Source organism: Corapipo altera, unplaced genomic scaffold (genome assembly GCF_003945725.1).
Source record: "Corapipo altera isolate COAL_440 unplaced genomic scaffold, ASM394572v1 55, whole genome shotgun sequence".
In the NCBI taxonomy this organism is placed as follows: Eukaryota; Metazoa; Chordata; class Aves; order Passeriformes; family Pipridae; genus Corapipo; species Corapipo altera.
In genome coordinates, this window is record NW_020884882.1 from 8301604 (window position 1) to 8321573 (window position 19970).

Genomic DNA, 19970 nt, shown 5'->3' on the forward strand with positions numbered 1-19970 from the left:
ATAAAAATATTTTTTTCTTACTTCACTTCCTAGTAATTCCTACTGCTTGATGTGTTTTTGTTGAGATCTGTGCTTACAGCTAGTAGGGTTGTACAGGTACAAAAGCACTCTTGGATTAGCAGGAATTTCTTGGAGACTCACAACTTTGTAACATGTGGTTGGCTTTTTTTTCTGTAGTCTCCTTGTTCCTTCTCACTTCATGGATCTTGGTTTTTGTTTATCAGTGGTGAGTTACTTGTGCCACCCTGCCTGGCTTCTCTAAATTTTGCTATATCTCCTCATTGGTACAAAATTTTTTTTGTTACTCTGAATAATTTATCAGATTTCATTTCTCCTTTCCAGGTCACCTACAAGTACGTTTAACAGCACAGATCTCAACACAAATTCTCAGGGCTCCCTGCTGGTAATCTCCTCATCTGCTAGACAAACAGACAATTTATTTGCTACCTTGTTTTTCCTAACCTGAGTTATTAATCCAATTACTGATCTGAACAATCCCTTTGAACTGTTAATCCTAGGGTTTGTGTGTGAGGCTCACAGCTCTGCTGGTTGCAGCATCCATCTGCCTTTGGCAGTCTGTGGAAAGATCCCGAATTACTGGGTCTTGCTGGTGTGATTGATCCCTCCTCTGTTATCTCTGCTCTGTAAGGTAGCTGCTGGAGCCTAGCTGAGGCCTGCCTGTGATTGGGAACTGTAGCTTCTACTTCCAGAACATTGGAGGTCACTGAACATATTCTGCTGTTTCCTTTTCTTGTCTTGTCTTTTGAGGTCTCATCATTCACTTCTTTTTTTTTTTCCTTCCCTCTTCTAGAACCCAGAGCTGAAATCCATTGTTCCAACTCAGGGCCCCAAAGCAGGAGGAACCTGCCTTACCCTTCTTGGCTCAAAGCTGCTGACTGGGCATCCTAACGAGATCAGTGTCCTGCTTGGAGATCTCCCTTGCCAAATGTAAGATCAGTCCCTGCCCATGTGCTGGCTGTGCACTGTCCTGAGTCCTTCCCAGAGCCCCACAGAGTGTGGTGCTGCCGGGCTCAGCCCTTAGCACAAGCAGTTGGAGTTCTGCTCTCCTCCATGTTCCAGGGGATCCTCCCTTTGAGGGTCATGGCAACAACATTGACTATCTTAGATTCCTGCCCACATCCCTTGGACGTGAGCAGTGCTACACACCTCTGTTCTGCATGTCTCTTGACAGGACTGTACCCCATCCTGACACTCTGCTTTTGCTGATGGGGAGCTGCAGTTGGCTCCTGCAGCCTGACCCTAAGAGCTGCTTGTTCTCTTGCACCCTGGAACATGTACCCCTGACTCACCTCACTGCTGGTGAGAAGGGGCACATGCCTTGGTAGTTGTGTCCAGTCTCTTCAATCTGGACAGTGACTATACCTGCTTTTTGTCCATACGCTGCTGCCTGACAAGTGCCCAGCAGTTATTGCTTGCTTAGATAAGGCATAAGAGCTTTCAGCAGAGGTTTGCAGACAGTCTGCAAAGAGAAAGGCATAGTACTATAAAGTCTGTCTCTGCAGTGGCTGTGTTAATCCCTTGTTCTCTCTTCTGTCTCTCCAAGCCTCTCTGAGATGACAGAGGATCAGCTGGCATGCCAGACGAGTCCCAGTAATGTGTCCGCAGAACTCCCAGTCACCATCAAATATGGGGACCAAGAGCGGAGACTGGAAGGATCCCTCTTCAGATATACTTTGGATCCCAACATCACTTTTGCAGAGCCACCTAAAAGCTTCCTCAGGTAGAAAGACTTGAATGCTCCTTCCCTGGGGCTATGTGCCAAGGCAGGTACTCCAGCACCATTCCTGGGCACTCCAGGCAGGTACTCCAGCACCAGCAGCCTCTGTCTGTTGAGTTGCACTTTGGGATAAAGCCAGGCTTGTAGGAAAAAGCATAAGCAGAAGGGTGGCAGCATGGGCAAAATGGAGCTAATGAATAACAGGTGGGTGAAATCAGCTACTTTTCTCTTTCAGTGGAGGGAGAGTGCTCAGAGTTCATGGATACAACTTAGATGTTGTACAGAAACCAAAGATCCGAGTTACAGTTTCTCCATCTGAACGCCGGCGCCGAGGAGCGGGACGATGGCGCAGAATCATCCCAGACTCGGAGTGCCCTGAGGATGCTCTGTGCAGCATCCAGCAGGTAGCATGGCAAAGTGCTCAGTGGGGATGTGGGTGCACACAAGTTGACGTGTCTGCTTCTGGACAGGTGGACTTTCTGTCCATAGGGCTTTTTTTCCCCCCTAGTTGCTGTTACCTGCATGGATCGTATCAACAGTCTTGGCTGAGTGAAATTTTTCTCTGCCAGGCTGAGAGTTTAAGCACTTTCACAAACCTTTCCATGGGTTGGGTCTGCTTCTACTTAGAGATGTGCAGGATTGTGACGTGGGACAGAAATAGCAGGGCAGCAGTGTGGAGATAAAGGAATCTACAACTGAGCCAGAGAGCTTGTGTGGCTCAGCGTGTCTGCGCTCCAGACTCTTCTTCCTTTTGCACAATTCAGCCCATCCCTGTAGTCTCTGGGCTCTCTCTCAGTCTGAGATACAAAACCAGGCAGAGTGCAGTTAAATTACCAGTGTGACCAACATTTTCTACTCTCCTGCTGCCAGTCTGCTGAATTGGGTCATCACAGAGGTATTGATGTGGTCACCAAGGTCACAGAGCATGCAGCAGAATTTCGCAGAGGTAGAGGGTGTTTGGCAGCCCAAGTACAAGAAGGATTTGTATTACTAGTGCACATGATGGAGGGCTTCCTTTACATAAACTGAGAGAATGTGCTTCTGATGCACGCGAATAAATAACAGCTGGTTTTACCAATGTTCTTGGGAAAGCATTTGAGGCTGTAGGGCAGAAAAAAACCAGACTAATACTTTCACCAAATGTATAAAATGTATCCAGCCGGGCACCGGAACCCTTTCACAGAAGCTTTCAGACTGGAAAATTAGCCTTGCATTGAAGGTGTTTGGTCCCATTCTGTCAGAGCAGGGAGATCTAAAGCAGGTCTCCCTCCAAAATTTGCTGCCAGGGGGATATCAAAGCTGATTCTCAGCACTGAGACCTTCCAACAAAACCAGTGCTATGAAAACCTTCCTTAGAGGAACATGGGGAATTCCTCAGATCTTGGATTTTTCCCTCTACAGTTAAGCAGAGTTCCTCTGGCATTGTTCCAGATGAGAGGAATGCAGACTGGCCCCAGATTGCTCAGAATGAGAAGTATTGCCAAGCTGCAGGAGAAGCACTGGTGTTCCACTACTGACACTTTTTTTGCCTTTTGCATTTAGTTTGAAGAGCCATGTCTTGTTAACTCCTCCTACCTGATCCTGTGCAAAACTCCAGCCATTAACCTGCTGTTGAGGAGTGTCCGTATCAAACTGGAATTTATTCTGGATAATCTGAGCTTTGACTTCAACTCACTGCATCCCATGCCCTTCTCTTATGAAGTCAATCCTGTCCTAAAACCACTGAATGCTGAGGATCCTGCCAAACCATATCGTCACAAGCCAGGAAGTGTCATCTCTGTGGAGGTAACACAAAAACTAGCTGGAATTAATGTTTATTGTACGGAGTTGTTTCCAAGCTGAATGTTTCAAATTGGTGTCATGCAGTATCCAGGGTTTTTAAGGCATTTGTCATGGTTACAGCGTGTCACAGCACATCTGCTTTGGCCTGTGAGAAATGGTACATAAGAGGAAGGAAAAGAGTGCATCAAAAAAGCCTCCTGAGCCCATAAAACATTGTTAAGGGCTTCATGGGGCTTGTGGAAACTTATGCTTTTTTATTTTTAATTCTAGTAAACTATTTGTATATAAGATGTTAGTACTAAATTATCCGCACATCCTATTCTCAGCTGCTGGCTTTTTTGTACCTACTTCAGATTCCTCTAGAAGTAACTTAGGAGTAAAAGAATCTTGCCAGTAGGGAAGACCTTACTAGGTGCAGGCAGGAAAATCACTCTTTAATTATGACATGGAAGTGCAGAGTGGCTGATGTTTTTATTGTACATGTGGAAAAAAAAACTCCAAGTTTTCTTTTGTATGGAAAGGTACTTTCTAGTCCAACACTCATTAAGAAAACTAATGGCTACAGCTGGAGATGCAGTTTCTCCACTTGCTCTTTTTTTGCATAAGTAAAAACTGTGAGGACGTACGAGTCTAGAAATGTCTAGACTGATGCCATTGGGGTTTGAATGCACGTTGGAGAAGTAGGGCAGTTTGAGAAGACTGAAAAAGAACTTCCAAAGAGCAAGGAGGTTGATCAGCCATCCTGTTGGAATATGCTGACAGAGCTGTGGGTTTAGAAAGCATTGAAACATAAGAATGTAATTAACATCGGTTAGCATGGTTTTATTAAAAAAAGAAGAAGTCTTAAGCCCCCAAAAATTAAAGCAGCAGATAAGAGCAATAGCATAGATGTGTTACACCTTTGCAAGGCATTGATTGATTCACCTGGGTGTATGAGTTAACTGACACGAGACTATCTTTTTAAATATACACACAGAGGGAAGAGTTGAGCTTAGCTGTTCTGTGGCTGAAGAGCCTTAAGAGGACAGGCTATTTATAACTGTACTTATGCAGCATGCTACGGGTCCTAAAGCTGTAATCTAAATTGTATGCAAGTGAATGTTTTAGCTTACAAAATTAACTCCTGCAGCCAATTCAGATGTGAGCCTAATTAGAGAAGAAAAAAGGCTGCTTTCATCCCATAGTAGTGGTTTTCTCTGTCTTCTCGGGAGTCATGGAAATACAGAGTTGTTTTTTTCCCCTGTTTTGATGTGCTGTTCCATGTCCGTTGCAGGGGGAAAATCTAGATCTGGCTATTTCCAAGGATGAAGTTATGGCTATGATTGGGGAAGGAATCTGTGTGGTGAAGACTCTAACAAGGAATCATCTCTACTGTGAGCCCCCCTCCGAGCAGCCAGCTCCGCGGCACCGCACGAAGCGGGAGGGCACAGACTTGCTCCCAGAGTTCACGGTAGGGAATCAGCAGCACTGCAAAAAATCCTGTTTCTTGAAGCACAAGCGGGAAGTGGGAGTGGGATGGGAAGTGAGGAAAGCTAGAAGCCCTGGTGAAGGACAGGGGGGATAGCAAGGAGCTGCTCTTGTTCTCAACGCTAATCTTACGTGCCCAATGTTCCTTGAAAGCAAACAGTATAGCTGGGTTCAGTTGCACTGTGGGACAGCTTTGCTGGGGAGCTGTGTGCCACTTGTGCCCATTCTGGAGAAGCCCTATGACTTTGTATTTCCTTCCTGCACTGATCTTACATTGTGTCACACGCTTTCTTATAGGTACAGATGGGAAACCTGAACTTCCTCCTGGGCCGAGTGCAGTACGACACAGAGAGCCAGCTCACCTTCCCGCTGGAGGCACAGATTGGTTTGGGTGTTGGTGCCTCCTTTGTGGCTCTCATTGTTCTGGTCATTGTCTTCATATACAGGTAAGAAACTCTGGCATTGTATAAGTTCCTCACAACATTTTTCAGTGGATGTGACCAAGTGTGTACATCTTGGGCCTAAACAAGGTCTTAGTTCTCTTTATTTTGTGCCAAATTCTGAGCCCCTGGTGGTGTTGGATGTGGGAGGCACCAGGCACCTGTTGGTCACAGCCTGCAGCGTGGTTTATTCAGAGCCCACACCTAATGGGTGCTCCAAGAGACACATCTAGTTTATGGAACACTGTTTGGCATCCTGCAAAGATGATGTTCGCTGGAAATTGCCTCAGCACCAACTGCCCTGGAGCCTTTGGCAGCAACACAACAGTTGGCAAGGACAGTCCCTGGGTCAGTGCCACTGGGAACAATTCTGCTTCTTATTGCAGGAGGAAGAGCAAACAGGCTCTGAGGGATTACAAGAAAGTTCAAATCCAGCTGGAAAATCTGGAAACAAGTGTTCGGGACAGATGCAAAAAGGAATTCACAGGTCAGTCAGTGAGCTCCTAGGTTCTTGCAGCTTCAGGGAAGCTTAAGAAACCACTCAGCCCTACCTTTCTTCCCATTCCTGTGTACTTGTCTGTGTAACTCAGGGCAGGCAATACCTGCACCAGTGCATTGAAACATATAGCAAAATTCTTGCCTATTTTTTCCTTAATTCAGGGCACAGTGATCTATACAAACCCCTCTCATTCTCCAGTCCGTCCTCCAGACTCAGATGAAGAGCTAAAGGTCAAGGCAGCACTCTTGAAGAGATCTTAATGATATCTACTAGCCCAGTCTCTTGCAGCCCATGTTCTGGGCCTGCAAACCTTGTACTTGAGCTGCTTACAGCTGTGGGAGACCTGGGGCTCTGAAGCTCTGCAGGTGACTCCAGCTGTAATCCCAACTAATGTGGGAAGCAGTGAGGAGCAGGAAGTCTAATACTCTCTACTGTAGGTTATGGCTGTAACCACAGATGTGTGCTGAACAGTGGCTTCCTTGTTAAAAAACTGGGAGCCAGCCCTTGATTGGAACTTTACTCATGCATTTTCTCCCGCTGCCTACTCTAGTTTTAAATGTTCTAGCAATGAGACCCCCATGTGCCTCTTCCTGACAGGAAACATCCTTCCTCTTTCTCAGTCCCATCCTGCTGGCCCTGGTTCCTGCACTCACCTCATGCTCTGCACCACCAGTTGTGTGATCCTGTCAGTTGTGTCAACCTCATGGGCGTTTCCTTTCCCTCAGACCTGATGACTGAGATGATGGACCTCACAAGTGACCTTGTGGGCACAGGGATCCCCTTCCTGGACTACAAGTCCTATGCAGAACGCATTTTCTTCCCGGGCCATCGTGAGTCACCACTGCAAAGGGACCTGGACATCCCTGAGTGCCGGCGGCAAACAGTGGAGCAGGGCTTGGTCCAGCTCTCCAACCTGCTCAACAGCAAGCTTTTCCTCACCAAGGTAATGTCCCTCTCTCTGCTTGCAGCCTTCTCTGGCACCAGGGCCCCGTCACTGCCAGCAGAAAGTGGGCAGTGTCTATTAAGGTTCATTCCTCAATAGCTCCCTGCAGCACCACTTCTTCCAAGAGCCAGCAGCTGTAACTGCCTTGTTTTCAGCAGATTCACACACTGGCTTATCTCTCTCCCCACCAGTTCATCCACACTCTGGAAATCCAGCGCACTTTCTCTCCGAGAGACCGGGCCTATGTGGCATCACTGCTCACGGTGTCACTGCATGGGAAGCTGGAGTACTTCACTGACATCCTCAAAACGCTCCTGAATGACCTTGTGGAGCAGTACGTGGCCAAGAACCCCAAGCTGATGCTGCGGAGGTGAGTGAGCCAGCCATGGTTGCCTGAGGGGACAGAGCATTTCTGTCCAGCTCTGAAACCCCCATGAGTAGGACAACATCGTGGCATAGGCTGCAGCTGTGAGACCATACACTGAATGGGAGGAAGCTGTAACAATGACACCCCTCTCTCCAGGCAGGGAATAGAGCAAGAAAGGTATAGAAAGAATAGGAAGCTGGAGTTGCCTGCCCCAAATCCTTCTTCTTTTGAAGTTGCTGTGTACCTTGTGTTCAGGTACTAGGGCTCTGCCAAGTCTCCTGATCCCACTTTGTTGTTTAGAGGTCCCTGGTCAAGCCATGTTTGGAAGCTAAACTGAGATATCTCCCATATTCAGATCCCCATTAGCCCCTTGTCTGGTCCGTCCTGAAAAAATTTCCCTTGTTTGGGAACTACCAGAGGCTTTCCTCTGTCTCCTGCTTCTTGTCTCTCCTCTTCTGTCATTTGGTGCCTCCTTCAGGCTGAAAAGAGCTTTCAGTAACTGATGTCAAAAGCATTAATCTTACTGCTCTCTAACGTCTTTTTTTTTCTCTCCCTTCACCCTGTGTCATTATTTAGTGTGCTCTTTTCTCAAAGGGAAGAATCTTTATCTCCAAATCTCCCCCTGCTCTGCACCATATTCCTGTGACCAACCTGATGCTCTCTTTCAGGACAGAAACAGTGGTAGAGAAGCTGTTAACCAACTGGATGTCCATCTGCCTGTACGCCTTTGTGAGGGTGAGCTCTTTGTCCCGTCGTGGTGTAGAGGGGCCAACAGAGGGCAGGCAGCCACAGCTTTGCTTTGTGCCTCACTCAGCTGAAGCAGTGCCAGAGTCACCCTGTATTTCAGGGTGAGGAATAAGAGAGCCGGGCTGTTCACTGGGAACAGGGATGCTTAAATCAGCATTTACAGCACTCATTGTTTCCAGGATGTCTCTCCAGGTCATGGAGGGCTCAATGTAGCTCCTTTATTTTGAAACGCACTGGCCACAGGCTGATCTGTACACAGAGAGGACAGATGCTGGTTTAATTCCTTTCCTTGGAGAGGGGGTGGCACTCAGATGAGTTACACAGAGGCAGAGCAGTGCTTTGGTTGTGTGCATCTCCCTGGTAGCTGACGCTTCCCTTTGCATGAAGCAGGAGCTGTTGCCACAGGCTCTGTCTTTGCCTGCTGTGGCTCAGCTGCTGTATCCTCAGTCTTGATCCCCCTCTGCTTGGTGTCCATGTTTCAAAGCTATTGGGCTCTGCTGGGAGGAGCAAGCTGAATTTCTCTCCTTCCTTTCCATTGCCAGGATTCTGTTGGGGAGCCCCTTTACATGCTATTTCGAGGAATCAAGCACCAGGTGGACAAAGGGCCAGTTGACTGGGTGACAGGGAAAGCCAAATATACCCTGAATGACAACCGCCTTCTGAGAGAGGACCTGGAGTACCGGACTCTGGTAAGCACCAGATCTTCTGTCCTCTCAAGTATGACAGGGCTGAATGTCTCTGCTCCCATTACAGAGGTGGAAGTGCAGCATCCTGATGCTGTCTCTTGGGAGCCAGGTTTGTCCCAGCAGCACAGGTCCACAGTTGAGCAAGAGCTCTGCTAAATCCGGTGCTTTTGCCCTAGGCTTATAGGAACCTTCACCACAGTAATCTGGTGTATGTGCTGTGCTCTGTGTCTGGAAATAAGGGGATGACATTGCTGATGGTGCTTTGAAGCTCCTCCCCAGTGCTGTTGAACTGGCTTCCAGCTCTTGACACAAGACTGAGAACAGGGTGTTTAACATTTGTAATGTTTTCTTTTCTGAAACTCTCAGTGAAAGGACAGCTGTTAACTTGACTGAATGCCAACTACCAAAGGTGTAAATGTGCCAGATATAATCTTATCAGCTGAGTAACTGTGACCTTTTCTTCCACAGACCTTAAATGCTTTGACACAAGCAGGAGTTGGTGCAGGAGGGGCAGAAGACTCCCAAGGGATTTCTGCAAAAGTGCTGGACTGTGATACCATAACACAGGTGAAGGAGAAAATCCTAGATCAGATCTACAAAGGGACACCATACTGCCACCGGCCAGACCCAGACACCCTGGACCTCGGTGAGCAGAACTCTTTGGTGCCAAAAATCAGTGAGGAAGTGGAGGAGTGATGGTTGGGTATCTGTGCACAGTGATGTTTGTTGTTCTCTGCTGGCTGTCCAGAGCCACTGACCAAGGATCTCATGCTCTGGCTGGACCCAACAGGGCATGATGCAGGAAAGGGGCTGTAACAGCAAGAAGCAGGAGTTGGAAGGAGGCAGTTGGGTTCAGCTCATTCCATTTCATGGTGTTCTTTGCCAGACTCAGACCATAGCAATAGCTTGGGCAAGGAGATATAGAAAAAAAGTACAGAAAATGTGTAGGAGAGGAGGTGGATTTGAGTGCAGTGCAAAGATGCTGTGGTCAGAGACTGGCTCTTCCTGGCAATGAAGTCAATGACAGCCTCTCAGTAATCTGTCAGCAAGGGTTTTGCCCACAGTACTTAATGAATGGTAGAACTTACATTGTGAGGGAAACCACTGTTTTCCATCTTCTTCATTCTTTGCTGTTGCTGAATAGTGGTGACATTTAGAAATGAGAAGGTACTGAGGAAATAGTAGCTGATAAGAACTATGGGTGCATATTTGTCATTTGAACCATCTGCTTGAAGAGTCACAGTCTGACAGAATTTGTAGGAACTTGACAGGTGGAACCTGGGAGGCCATGAGGCCACCTGTCCCTGTGCTCAGAGAGAGACTGTCCTGTGACTGCAGGACAGCATTGTTGCAGGCACTTGCTCAGGTTTTGTTGTCTGTGAAATACCACGGGTAAAGGTTGATGAGAATCAGAGGATGTGTAATGAGGTCAGCCAGGCTGAAGCAGATGATACCTCGAATTAACACTTAATCTGTTCATTTTCTGTGTTTGGGTGGCTGTAGAGTGGAGATCAGGGCTGGCAGGTCATCTGATACTGTCCGATGAGGATGTGACATCTGTTGTTCAAGGGACTTGGAAACGTCTGAACACTCTTCAGCATTACAAGGTCAGAACTCAGTCTGCCATTGCCTTGTCTCTGTTCTCATCTTCCATCACTGTCATGCTCTATTTGTGGCTCTGGCTCCTGGTGGGTCACTGTCAAAAGGCTGGACCTTTCTTGCAGCATGATATTCAAATTAGGTTAGTGCTGTGGCCTGCACTCTGACTTAAGCAAGCGCAGCCCTGTCCTTAAGCTGTGCCTGAGATGTGGGCAGGTGTGGAGCTTGGAAGGAGATGCACAAGTCCACGCCTGGTGGCTGCTGCAGTGATGTGCTGGATCTGTTCATGTTCCAGTCCAGATGAGTTAGCAGGTGATGATGCACTGGCCTGCAAAGTAGCTTCTAGGAATGGAAAGAGGGAGTTTTTTAATTACCTTGCACCAACGTGTCACATGTTGCACCAATATGTCATCAACATGTTCTAGACGTGAATAACCTCAGTCCCTGAGTATTATCTTCATTGTACTTTACAAGTCAGTTATTTAATTGGTACAGACAAGATTTTCTCACCATCAGGAAAGACAGTGATGGTGCACCAAAATTCCTCTTTCTATCCCTTTTTCTAGTAATGGTATGGTCTGTTTTGGTCTACAAGCACTTGCCTGCTGAGCTGATGAGGAACACGTGCCATTTGTTTTGAAAGTCATTGTTTTGCTTGTGTGCAGGTGCCTGATGGAGCAACAGTAGCACTGGTCCCACGCCTGACAAAGCACATCCATAGGGAGAATCAGGATTACATCCCAGGAGAGAGTGAGTTTGATGTCTTGTTTTCATAAAATGATTTTAGAGCACTTGCTATTTAGTGGGATAAGTCTCCTGCCATAGCCCCAGCTTTATGCTGCTACAGAAGGCTGACACATGCTTTGGACCCTCATAGGATTGTCAGGAAATGTGAGAGCTTGGGCAGGTGAGATGAGAGAAAAGCAGAAAACTGTGAGAGCAGAGGAAAGCTGGTCTGGGTGTGGAAATGTAGGACAAGCACAATTCTCTAATTCTGACTCACCAGGGCTTACTGTAGTCTGCAACTTGTAGAAATCTTAATATCCTCAGGTGCTCAGCATGGGCCGAGGATGGTGATGGGATACCAGCCAGTTCCCTTACTGCCTGGCAGAGTAAACAGCTCCAGGGATACTCCTGTGGCATGAGGGACAATAGCCACAGTCTACAGCTTAAGAGATTCAAACTGGATGTGGAAAAAAACCTTCAACAAACCCTGAAACAGACCATTGGGGTAGTGGGAGATATCTGTCTGGGGAAGTTTCCAGGACCTTGAAGGTTTTGGGTGGACAAAGGCAACCTTCTAGTTGCTAGTGCTAGCAGTGGTTGTACTCTGTGCAGAAGGCTGGATAGAGGCCTCCAGAGGTTTCTTCCCATTTGTGTTTCTGTCATATTGGGAAATCTTGCTTCCTTGGGGCTCACCTGGCCAAGCTCCATTGTGAGAGGACCCACACTGATCTGTAAATAATTGGTTGATTTAGAAACACCAATGCTGGAGGATGCAGATGAAGGTGGGATCAAACTTTGGCACCTTGTAAAACCAACAGAAGAGCCAGAGCTTCCCAAGCATCGGCGTGGGAGCTTAAGAGATCGGGAGCGAGCCAAGGCAATCCCGGAGATCTATCTGACACGTCTACTCTCAATGAAGGTGAGAAGAAGCACAGACTGTGTTGTGCTTGGGATCTTGCCTCCCTTCGTATCCCCTGGCAGAGATTACAGGGATGTGTATGAGGATGAAGCAGCCCCCTCTACGTGCAGTGTCTCTGAGTACATCTGACTTCCCTCCATGTTTTGCTTTGCTCATGAGCTTCTCCCTGCCCGCTCTTCCACAAACCACTGGGGCCTCCTTTCTGCAGTGGGTCTGAGGTACCTTTGGATGGGTGAGGGGAGCTCATGAGCAGAAGAGGGTGACCTCTCGTTTGTGTGAGGCTTGGGTTCTCCACTCTCCTCTGTTCTGACTCTGTCCTGCTCGGTTCTCCACAGGGCACTTTGCAGAAGTTTGTGGACGACTTGTTCCAGGTGATCCTCAGTACCAACCGCCCTGTCCCTCTAGCAGTCAAATACTTTTTTGACCTCTTGGATGAGCAGGCCATACACTACGGGATTTCAGACCCTGAAACCATCCATATCTGGAAGACAAACAGGTAGGGTGCTCCTGAGGGCCCCAGAGGAGGCACCGCTAATTTGCCTGAAGCTGATCACTTGCGAAGTGACAGCCACCTCTGTCTGCTGAGGAGGAGCAAAAGGGAGTGCAGGGCAGAAGAGCATTGGGGTAAAGAGCTGGTTTTGCTGGGAGAACAAAGCTGAAAGATGCAGTAACACACAGAACATCTTTTGGGACTGTAGTTGCTACTTTTGCTGATGCCCTGTTGCACTTCTCTCTGCAGCCTGCCCCTACGGTTCTGGATCAACATCATCAAGAATCCCCAGTTTGTCTTTGATGTGCAGACGTCGGATAATGTGGATGCTGTGCTGCTGGTCATTGCACAGACCTTCATGGACTCCTGTACAATAGCTGACCATAAGTTAGGGCGGGTGAGTACAGAGGGAGAAGGGAGCACGGTAGGCACAGAGAGTTGAGCAGTCCTGCCCCAGGAAGGCAATAATGTTTATGTTGCATCATGGAAACACGAGCAAGCCAGGCTCATTTTTACTTCCATATGCCACTGGAGAATAATGGGGACTCCTGGGAAGAGAGGAGGGAGGAGCTGGTTTTGTTTATCAACAAGAAGTTGTTGAGAAGTGCTCTTTATTTGCAGCTTAGAGCTACTTGGGGGACAGAGCTGAACTCTAGTTGGCTGTGGCAGACAGTGGGGGTCACAGGGTGCAGCTTGGGACATTCAGGGTGGCCATTAGAAAAACTTTCTACCACCACTACTCACCTTGTGCCTATGGTGGAACAGTCCTGCACAGATCACCAGAGATGAGATGGGTGGATCTCTGGAGGATGTCAGGCATCAGCTATGCAAAGCCATAGCCAATGTGATCTCATACTGGTGATCACCCAGCTCCAAGTTCGAAGGCTGGACTAGAGATCCCAGACACATCTCACCATCACATCTCAGGGTTCCTCAGACTGTATTATTAGAAGAGAGCCTGCTACTTGAAATGCCTCTCCATGCAGAGGACAAAAAATTCCTGATCCTGAACAAATGACAGAAAATAGTGATGGTGTTACCTGCTGAGATTAGTCCACAGCATGATGAAGGAGCTTTTCATAATCAATTCTGGTTTTGGATGTTCAAGGACTCTCCGATCAATAAGCTGCTTTATGCCCGGGACATTCCTCGCTACAAGCAGATGGTGGAAAGGTGAGTGATGGATGTGAGGAGTCGTAGGTTGAGCAGTGAGAAGGAGGAACCACACACTAACTGCCTGTGTACCACTGTCTAGGTATTATGCGGACATTCGTCAGACCATCTCTGCCAGTGACCAGGAGATGAACTCTGCCCTGGCTGAGCTATCACGGGTAAATAAAATTATTTCAGAAGTCATCTGGCCTCTCACCTGTGCATCTAAGAGAGAGTTATTAATGCAAGGATGAGAGATATTCCAGTTGAGTGTACATTTCTGCTCAGACCTACTGACTGTTCCCAGTGGCTGCTTTGCATCACAGGGAAGGCAAGGGCCCCTGAAGAGAAAAGTGTAGTCAAGGGTTCAGGGCAAGGAGTACATATGATTTTTCCTTTGCTAGGATCTGCTGGTGAGTTCCCTTTCTTGTTGCTTTGTGCAATGGGCACATTTCCTAATGAGTTGTGAGGACACAGAATTTAGACGAACAATTGTTAGGTGTCTCACAGTTTTGTCTCATTTCCTCTCTTATACACAGAATTACTCAGGTGACCTCAATTCCCTGGTGGCTCTACATGAATTGTACAAATATATCAATAAGTACTATGACCAGGTGAGTGCGTGTTTTCAGCAGGTATGAACATGCCCTTCTCCTTTTACCATCCAAACAAAAAAACTACAAAACAGTTAACAATTAAGAGCAGCCAAACTATTACAACACTGTGTATTGTTTCATTGGCATGTGTAACTCATGTCATGAGTAACACTTATCATTTCAATTATCACTTAACACTTTATCAATTCTTATGAAAGAGAGACAGAGGAAATCACCAAAAAGAACTTACCTCTAACTTGGAGGCTGTTGGGATTTCATGTACGCTTTTTTTTTTTACTCCAATACTCAAAAACTCTACTTCAAAATGAAATGCAGTTAGTTCAGATTAATTTACTGAGGACTTAATTTTCAGGTGAGAATTTTAGCATTCTTTTTGCCCTATGATGTTTATAAGTCATTAGAATGAATCTAGAATACCTATTCTGTGGTTAATTTGAGATTTAATTACTACATACCTACTCTGGACTTGAACATGCTGAATTCCAGCATGGAATTGAGCTGGTTGAGTGTTGTGTGCTGGAGAAAGGCTGCCAGTGAGCTCTGTCTTGTTGCAGATCATTACTGCCTTGGAAGAAGACCCAACGGCACAGAAGATGCAGCTCGGATATAGACTGCAACAGATTGCAGCAGCTGTGGAGAATAAAGTCACAGATTTGTGACAGGCACAGACAGACTGCTCTCCCCTGGCTGAACGGGGACAGTGCTCATCCTAGTTTATACACAGGGTGTCCTGCTGCCATTGGAACCAGACTGTCCAAGGAACCTGCGGGTGACATGAGCAGGGATGGCCAAGGCAGTACAAAGTACAAGCGTCCTTGCATCTCAGAGAATATTTTTTTACAGGTTTTTTTTTTCTTTTTAAAAGCGAAACAAAACAAAACAAAAAAGGACAAACTTTGGTTTTTCCCTGGCAGAGACTGTTGCGGGGCCACACAGGTCCTTCCTACAGACGTTACGTGAATGTGCCAAGTTTCCAAACCACGTTGTTGAAGAGCCAGGTGACAACACCAAGCACTGTGTCTGTGGAGTCCATGGATGCCCTCGCCAGTGCTGGGACACTCCCTGCTGCACCTGCTCGCTTCAGTGGGGATCAGGAAGCTTTCCCTGGGCTGACTGCTGTAATAACCTCTGTCCCCAGCTAGTGAGCACTTCTGCGGTGTCCTACCTGAGAAACTCCTGACAGCAATGCCCCTGCTGGTTCCAGATGTTGGATGTGGGAAGGAGATGTCCAAAGGCAAAGGTCTCTTGCTCCCCAGTACTCTGGTCTCTGACAGCTCATGTGTGGCACCTGCTTGGCTGTAACATGCTCCCTAGCATGTGCGCTTGCCCAGGGGGCCACTGTAAATGAACAGCACCCCCTCACCCTTCCCCTCAGGACAAATTCAGCATGTGAGAGTTGCTGCCTGGCTCGCCTCGGTCTCCACTGACCCAACTCGGATCTGTCTTCCTGGTTCCTTGTGGTCAGAGATTGCCCTGCTCTTTGGAAAAGCACAACAAATGCCTTGTGCCACGCCCCCTTCCTTTGGTGTCCAGCTGTTCTGCTGCTCTGAACTGGACTTGTAAATACCCTCAGAAAGTTAATGTATTTAAATGCTAAAGGAGAATGTGTAACTTTGTGGCTTTGAGACAAAGCTTTTCTTGGAGAAGTATCTCTGTGCACTTCTACTGACAAACGTCTGTCAGCACTGGAGCAGTTTTCTCCACTGCTTTGTCTGCAGGGATAACTCATAGGTGTCTCCGTTGTCGTACCAGCAGCTCTCTGTTCCCCATGGATCAGTTCCAGACTCTCTGTGTGCTCTTCTGTTAGGCTTGCCTTACACCTTATTCTCAGCTCCGCTTCCCAAACTCTCCTATCATGGCACATACAAGAGTTCTTTGGGGAGCTGTAAACTTCAAGGAGCTGTGAAGCACAACTGCATTGTCCCAAGGAGGGTCAGGTGTCCCGCAAATGGGAATGATTCTTGTATGGAAGGAGAGGCTGGAGCAGGCACAAGCACAGTTAGTTGGCAGCTGTTGTGGGGCAGCTCCTCACTGCTCCTTCCTTAGTTCCTCCACTTTGTGAAGAGAGTCCTCTGCCCTTCTGGGAGTCAATCTCTATTTATAAGGGTGCCCTACTCATTCTCTTCCTCCTCTGCTGCTAATTCCACACTGATGTCCTGCATTCCTAGGGCAGGTAGACAGGTCTGACTCCTCTGTCACTTCCCTGAGGTGGTGATTGTGTGGGCCAGGAGATAGCAGAGCTAGCACAGGGCAGGATCATGTCCCTGCCTCTCTTTACATTGCATATAGCAGTAATTCCAGGCCTGTCCCATCAGCCCTGTGGCTTTGTGCAAGTGCTGTGCAGTTGCAAAACTGTTCTTGGAGCAGTATAAAACAGGCTGATCCTGGCCTCTCTTCCTACACAGCCAGCTCTCCTGTGACCCTCTCTCAGCAGTACTTTGTGTGCTGAGTATGACCAACATTCCTGTGTCACCTTCTGCTGCCATCCTGCTGTACAGAGCAATAGGGTAGCTGGCTGGCTGCTGCCAAGCAGAAAGGGGGGGTCAGAGTTTGCCTCTCTTCCTCGAGGTGATGACCAGCTTGAATCTCACTCCTGCCTGACCACCCATTTCCACAAAATTTATGGGAACTTAGCACCTCTAAAACCTCTGTCCTGACCAAATCTGGTTAAATTGGCCCCAGAAAAGCTGGGTGGAGGAAAGGATCGGAAAAAGCCAACACGATGCATGTAAAGCCCATTCCATTAGGAACTGCAGGAGGTGATTCCCTGGTTTGAGGCAGGTGCAGGTATAGTGGTGGAGTAGCGTCATCCCCTTGTGTGTTGGCGGATGGACTTTCTGCCCCAGGCAGCAAGGCCTAGTTTTTGGCCTCTCCAGCTCACTGAGTGTCTGGCAGGAGCCACAGGCTCTCTGCTGGATTTCTGGCTCTGCAGACTGGTAATGTCTGCCCCTGTTTTTGCAGAATTATCTCTGCGTTTTCCCAGAACATGGTGGCTTGAGGCTTAATTCTCAATCCACCTCACGCTGGCATCCACATCCTCCTTGCTTCTCAGTAGTGCTTCTGGATGTTGGAAGTGATCTGCTTTCTCCCAGTGTATCTGTGAAAGTCTGCTTTTATTAGAGCAATAATGAAGAGTTAAAAATAGAGTTAAACATAGGTGATTGACTTATTTAACATCTTCAGCTTGTCCTTGCATGGCTGGATAGGAGACACTGCCCAGCACAGGTGCAGTGAGGGTGGAAAGCTGGTAGTGCCCTTCTCTTCCCATTCCATCTGTCCTCGGTGTTCTCGATACCAGCATCCTCCTCCCCTACAGACATGCACTGAAGGCCCCTCGCTGGGATCAACTTGGATGTTTAGGCATGGCCCCTCTTCTCTCCGTCCATGCCCCTCTCCTGTGGCAAAATCCATTACTACAACAGGGTTCTGTTGCATTTAAATTTGCACAAAACAGGTTTTATTATGAAATTCCCTATTGCAGGGAAGACTTATTTATTTATTCCTTGCGATCCTTCTAAGTTTTCTCCTGTCTCTGCCTGATTCCACAACCAGCTTGTCAGACACTCTGGAGATGAACGTTCCTGCTCAAGGACAGAGAATTCTCACTGGGTGTTCCCGTTTGACTACAGGTAGCAAGTTCTGTGGGCACCAGCAGGGAGAGCCCTGCCACCACGGCCGATCCCCTCCTGCGGGATACAGGCACAGTGAGGGGATGTGGCTGCTCTAATGGGACCCTCAGAACAGTGATGAGTGGCAGGCATCCAGCTTTATTTAGTACTGCAGTCAGAGAGAGGAACTTGCTTCTGCCCTGGTCTGGGTGAAAGGCTGAGAACTGATCAGTATTAAGATAAATCTCCGTTAGTGTATTTGAATGTCTCTCCTGTTGGCGTGACAAAGCGTAGCTGGCACCCACGTGATGTAGATGTGAGAGCTCTTGCTTTCATCTGTCTGGTGGCAAATTTAGGCTGTACCTGAAAGGTTTTGTGTGTTTGTAGAAATGATGGCTAATTTTTCTTTAAATGAAAATAGAGGGTTCTCGGATGCTGCTGCCTCGGTGGAATGCCGTTTCTTTTTCAGGGTGTGCCCCAGTTGCAGCCAGATGCTGCTTTTTTTTGTGTGTGTGTGTGTGCCTTTCTTGTGGGGATGATTCTTTTGGTTTCCAGAACACCCAGGGCATTTGCTCTAATAGTCTTTTTCCCAGTCCTCTGTCCTGGTGACTCTGCCCTCTCCCAGCCTTGTGACTTGGTGTCTGTCTGTCTGTTAAGGTATGGCCTGACCTGCATTTATGCCCTGCCACACCTTGAGTTCTGCTCAGAGCACCCAAGGTACTGTCTTTCTCAAATTGGAATTAATAATTAATATAAAAAGCTTGAAAAAAATCTGAATTTTGTTACATAGTGTAATAACTGTTTGTAGATACTGTTCTGAGATGTAGGAATCTATTGGTGATATAAGAGGTTTTGTCTGTAAATAATCAGTTTAGAGTCCAAATGATTTTAATAAAGAGAATTCTTACACAATAATTCAATAAATTTTAATATACAACCTCTGTGTCATGCTTGTGTTGCATGATGATGCAATTACCCAGAATGTATTTGCCTCTTTTTTCATCCCAAGTGGAAGCCATGTACTCCTGAGCACCAGGACCTGGGAGCTGTGTGAGGAAAGTGGGGCCTTACCGTCCTGCCCCCTCCATAGGCTATCTTTCTTCAAGATAATCTTGTGCTACCTTCCACCTAGATCCCAGTGCTTCTGCAGTTTCCAGAGCTCAAATACCATCCCTGCCTGCAGGAGGAGGCAGCCTCCCTCCACAGACACTCTGTTAGGCTGGCACTGAGGGCACGTGGTAGCTCTGGCTGTGATCTCCCACTGTGGGTAAGGGTCGCTGAAGCTACAGTTTATGTTGGTCACTGTTGTTCACCAGCATGAGGCAGAAAACAGTGTTCCTAAATTACCAAAACAACTTAATTCTAAATGAATTACACAATTCTTCCCAGACAGAGAGCTGGCTCCTGGCCCATCTATCCTCTTTTCTTCTTCACCCCCCACTTCCTTTACTAGCAGAGTTTTGGATAGAGTCTGCCTCTCCCTCTCTTTTAGTCCCTCCTCTCTGTACTCTGTGTCTTCTTGTTGCCTTTTAGGGGTCACACACCACTTGTCCCCCCCGTGCTGCCCTGCACAGCTCAGTACCCAGCCTGGTGCAGCCTCTGCCCCCTCCCTTGGTATTTTTAGTGCGGGGGAAGGCAGGTGAGAGCAGAGGGGCACAGACAGGGGGAGAACCGCTCTGGGAGGCCCCGGCCTGGGTTTGGCAGCCTGGAACTGCAGCAGAGCTACTGCGAGGCAGGGTTAACCCTTCACTGCAGGGCTGAGGCTTGGTCTCTGCAGCCTCAGCCAGGAAACCTGAGCTGTGTGAGCCCAGGGCCCCAGCAAGGGGGAGGCCAGACCATGCCCAGCTCCGGTGTGAGGCTACGGCATGTGGCAGTGGGGGAAAAAATGTGATTTTTACTGTGTGTGGCCCTTTCCTCCCCAGTGTTGCATGGTGCTGGGATGCTCGGGTTCCCCCAGGGCTGCAGGGAGGACGTTACTGCAGTTGCTTTTCTAGAGACAGGAACAGGGGCAGCGTGGGCTCTGTGGCCACCAGCACCATACTGTGATGGTGTTCGGCTGCATGTGGGCACTGCTGGGGAGGGTGAGGTGCCTCAGGTCTGGCAGTGTGGCACACAGGTGGGCTGTGCCAGGCGCAGGCTGGGGATGGCTGTGTCAGGTAGATGGTGCTGCAGTAGTAAGTTCTGCTGACA

At 47.9% G+C, this 19970-nt stretch overlaps 1 protein-coding gene across 4 annotated transcripts in view; it reads left to right on the forward strand.

Annotated features, from left to right (window-relative positions):
* Positions 1-18717, forward strand: part of PLXNB1 (plexin B1) — a 65480-nt gene extending 46763 nt beyond the window's left edge. For all 4 annotated transcript variants that reach the window (XM_027640345.1, XM_027640344.1, XM_027640346.1 and 1 more), the window contains 21 exons: positions 812-948; positions 1565-1741; positions 1974-2142; positions 3281-3523; positions 4794-4970; positions 5285-5433; positions 5814-5914; positions 6652-6869; positions 7061-7239; positions 7905-7971; positions 8526-8672; positions 9138-9315; positions 10173-10276; positions 10934-11018; positions 11747-11913; positions 12249-12409; positions 12653-12800; positions 13512-13576; positions 13659-13734; positions 14095-14169; positions 14727-18717. In XM_027640345.1, coding sequence (XP_027496146.1) covers positions 812-948; positions 1565-1741; positions 1974-2142; positions 3281-3523; positions 4794-4970; positions 5285-5433; positions 5814-5914; positions 6652-6869; positions 7061-7239; positions 7905-7971; positions 8526-8672; positions 9138-9315; positions 10173-10276; positions 10934-11018; positions 11747-11913; positions 12249-12409; positions 12653-12800; positions 13512-13576; positions 13659-13734; positions 14095-14169; positions 14727-14831 — 2928 coding nt within the window. In that variant the 3' untranslated portion in view covers positions 14832-18717. The remainder of the gene's footprint in view (positions 1-811; positions 949-1564; positions 1742-1973; positions 2143-3280; positions 3524-4793; positions 4971-5284; positions 5434-5813; positions 5915-6651; positions 6870-7060; positions 7240-7904; positions 7972-8525; positions 8673-9137; positions 9316-10172; positions 10277-10933; positions 11019-11746; positions 11914-12248; positions 12410-12652; positions 12801-13511; positions 13577-13658; positions 13735-14094; positions 14170-14726) is intronic.
* The last annotated feature ends 1253 nt before the right edge of the window (positions 18718-19970 follow it).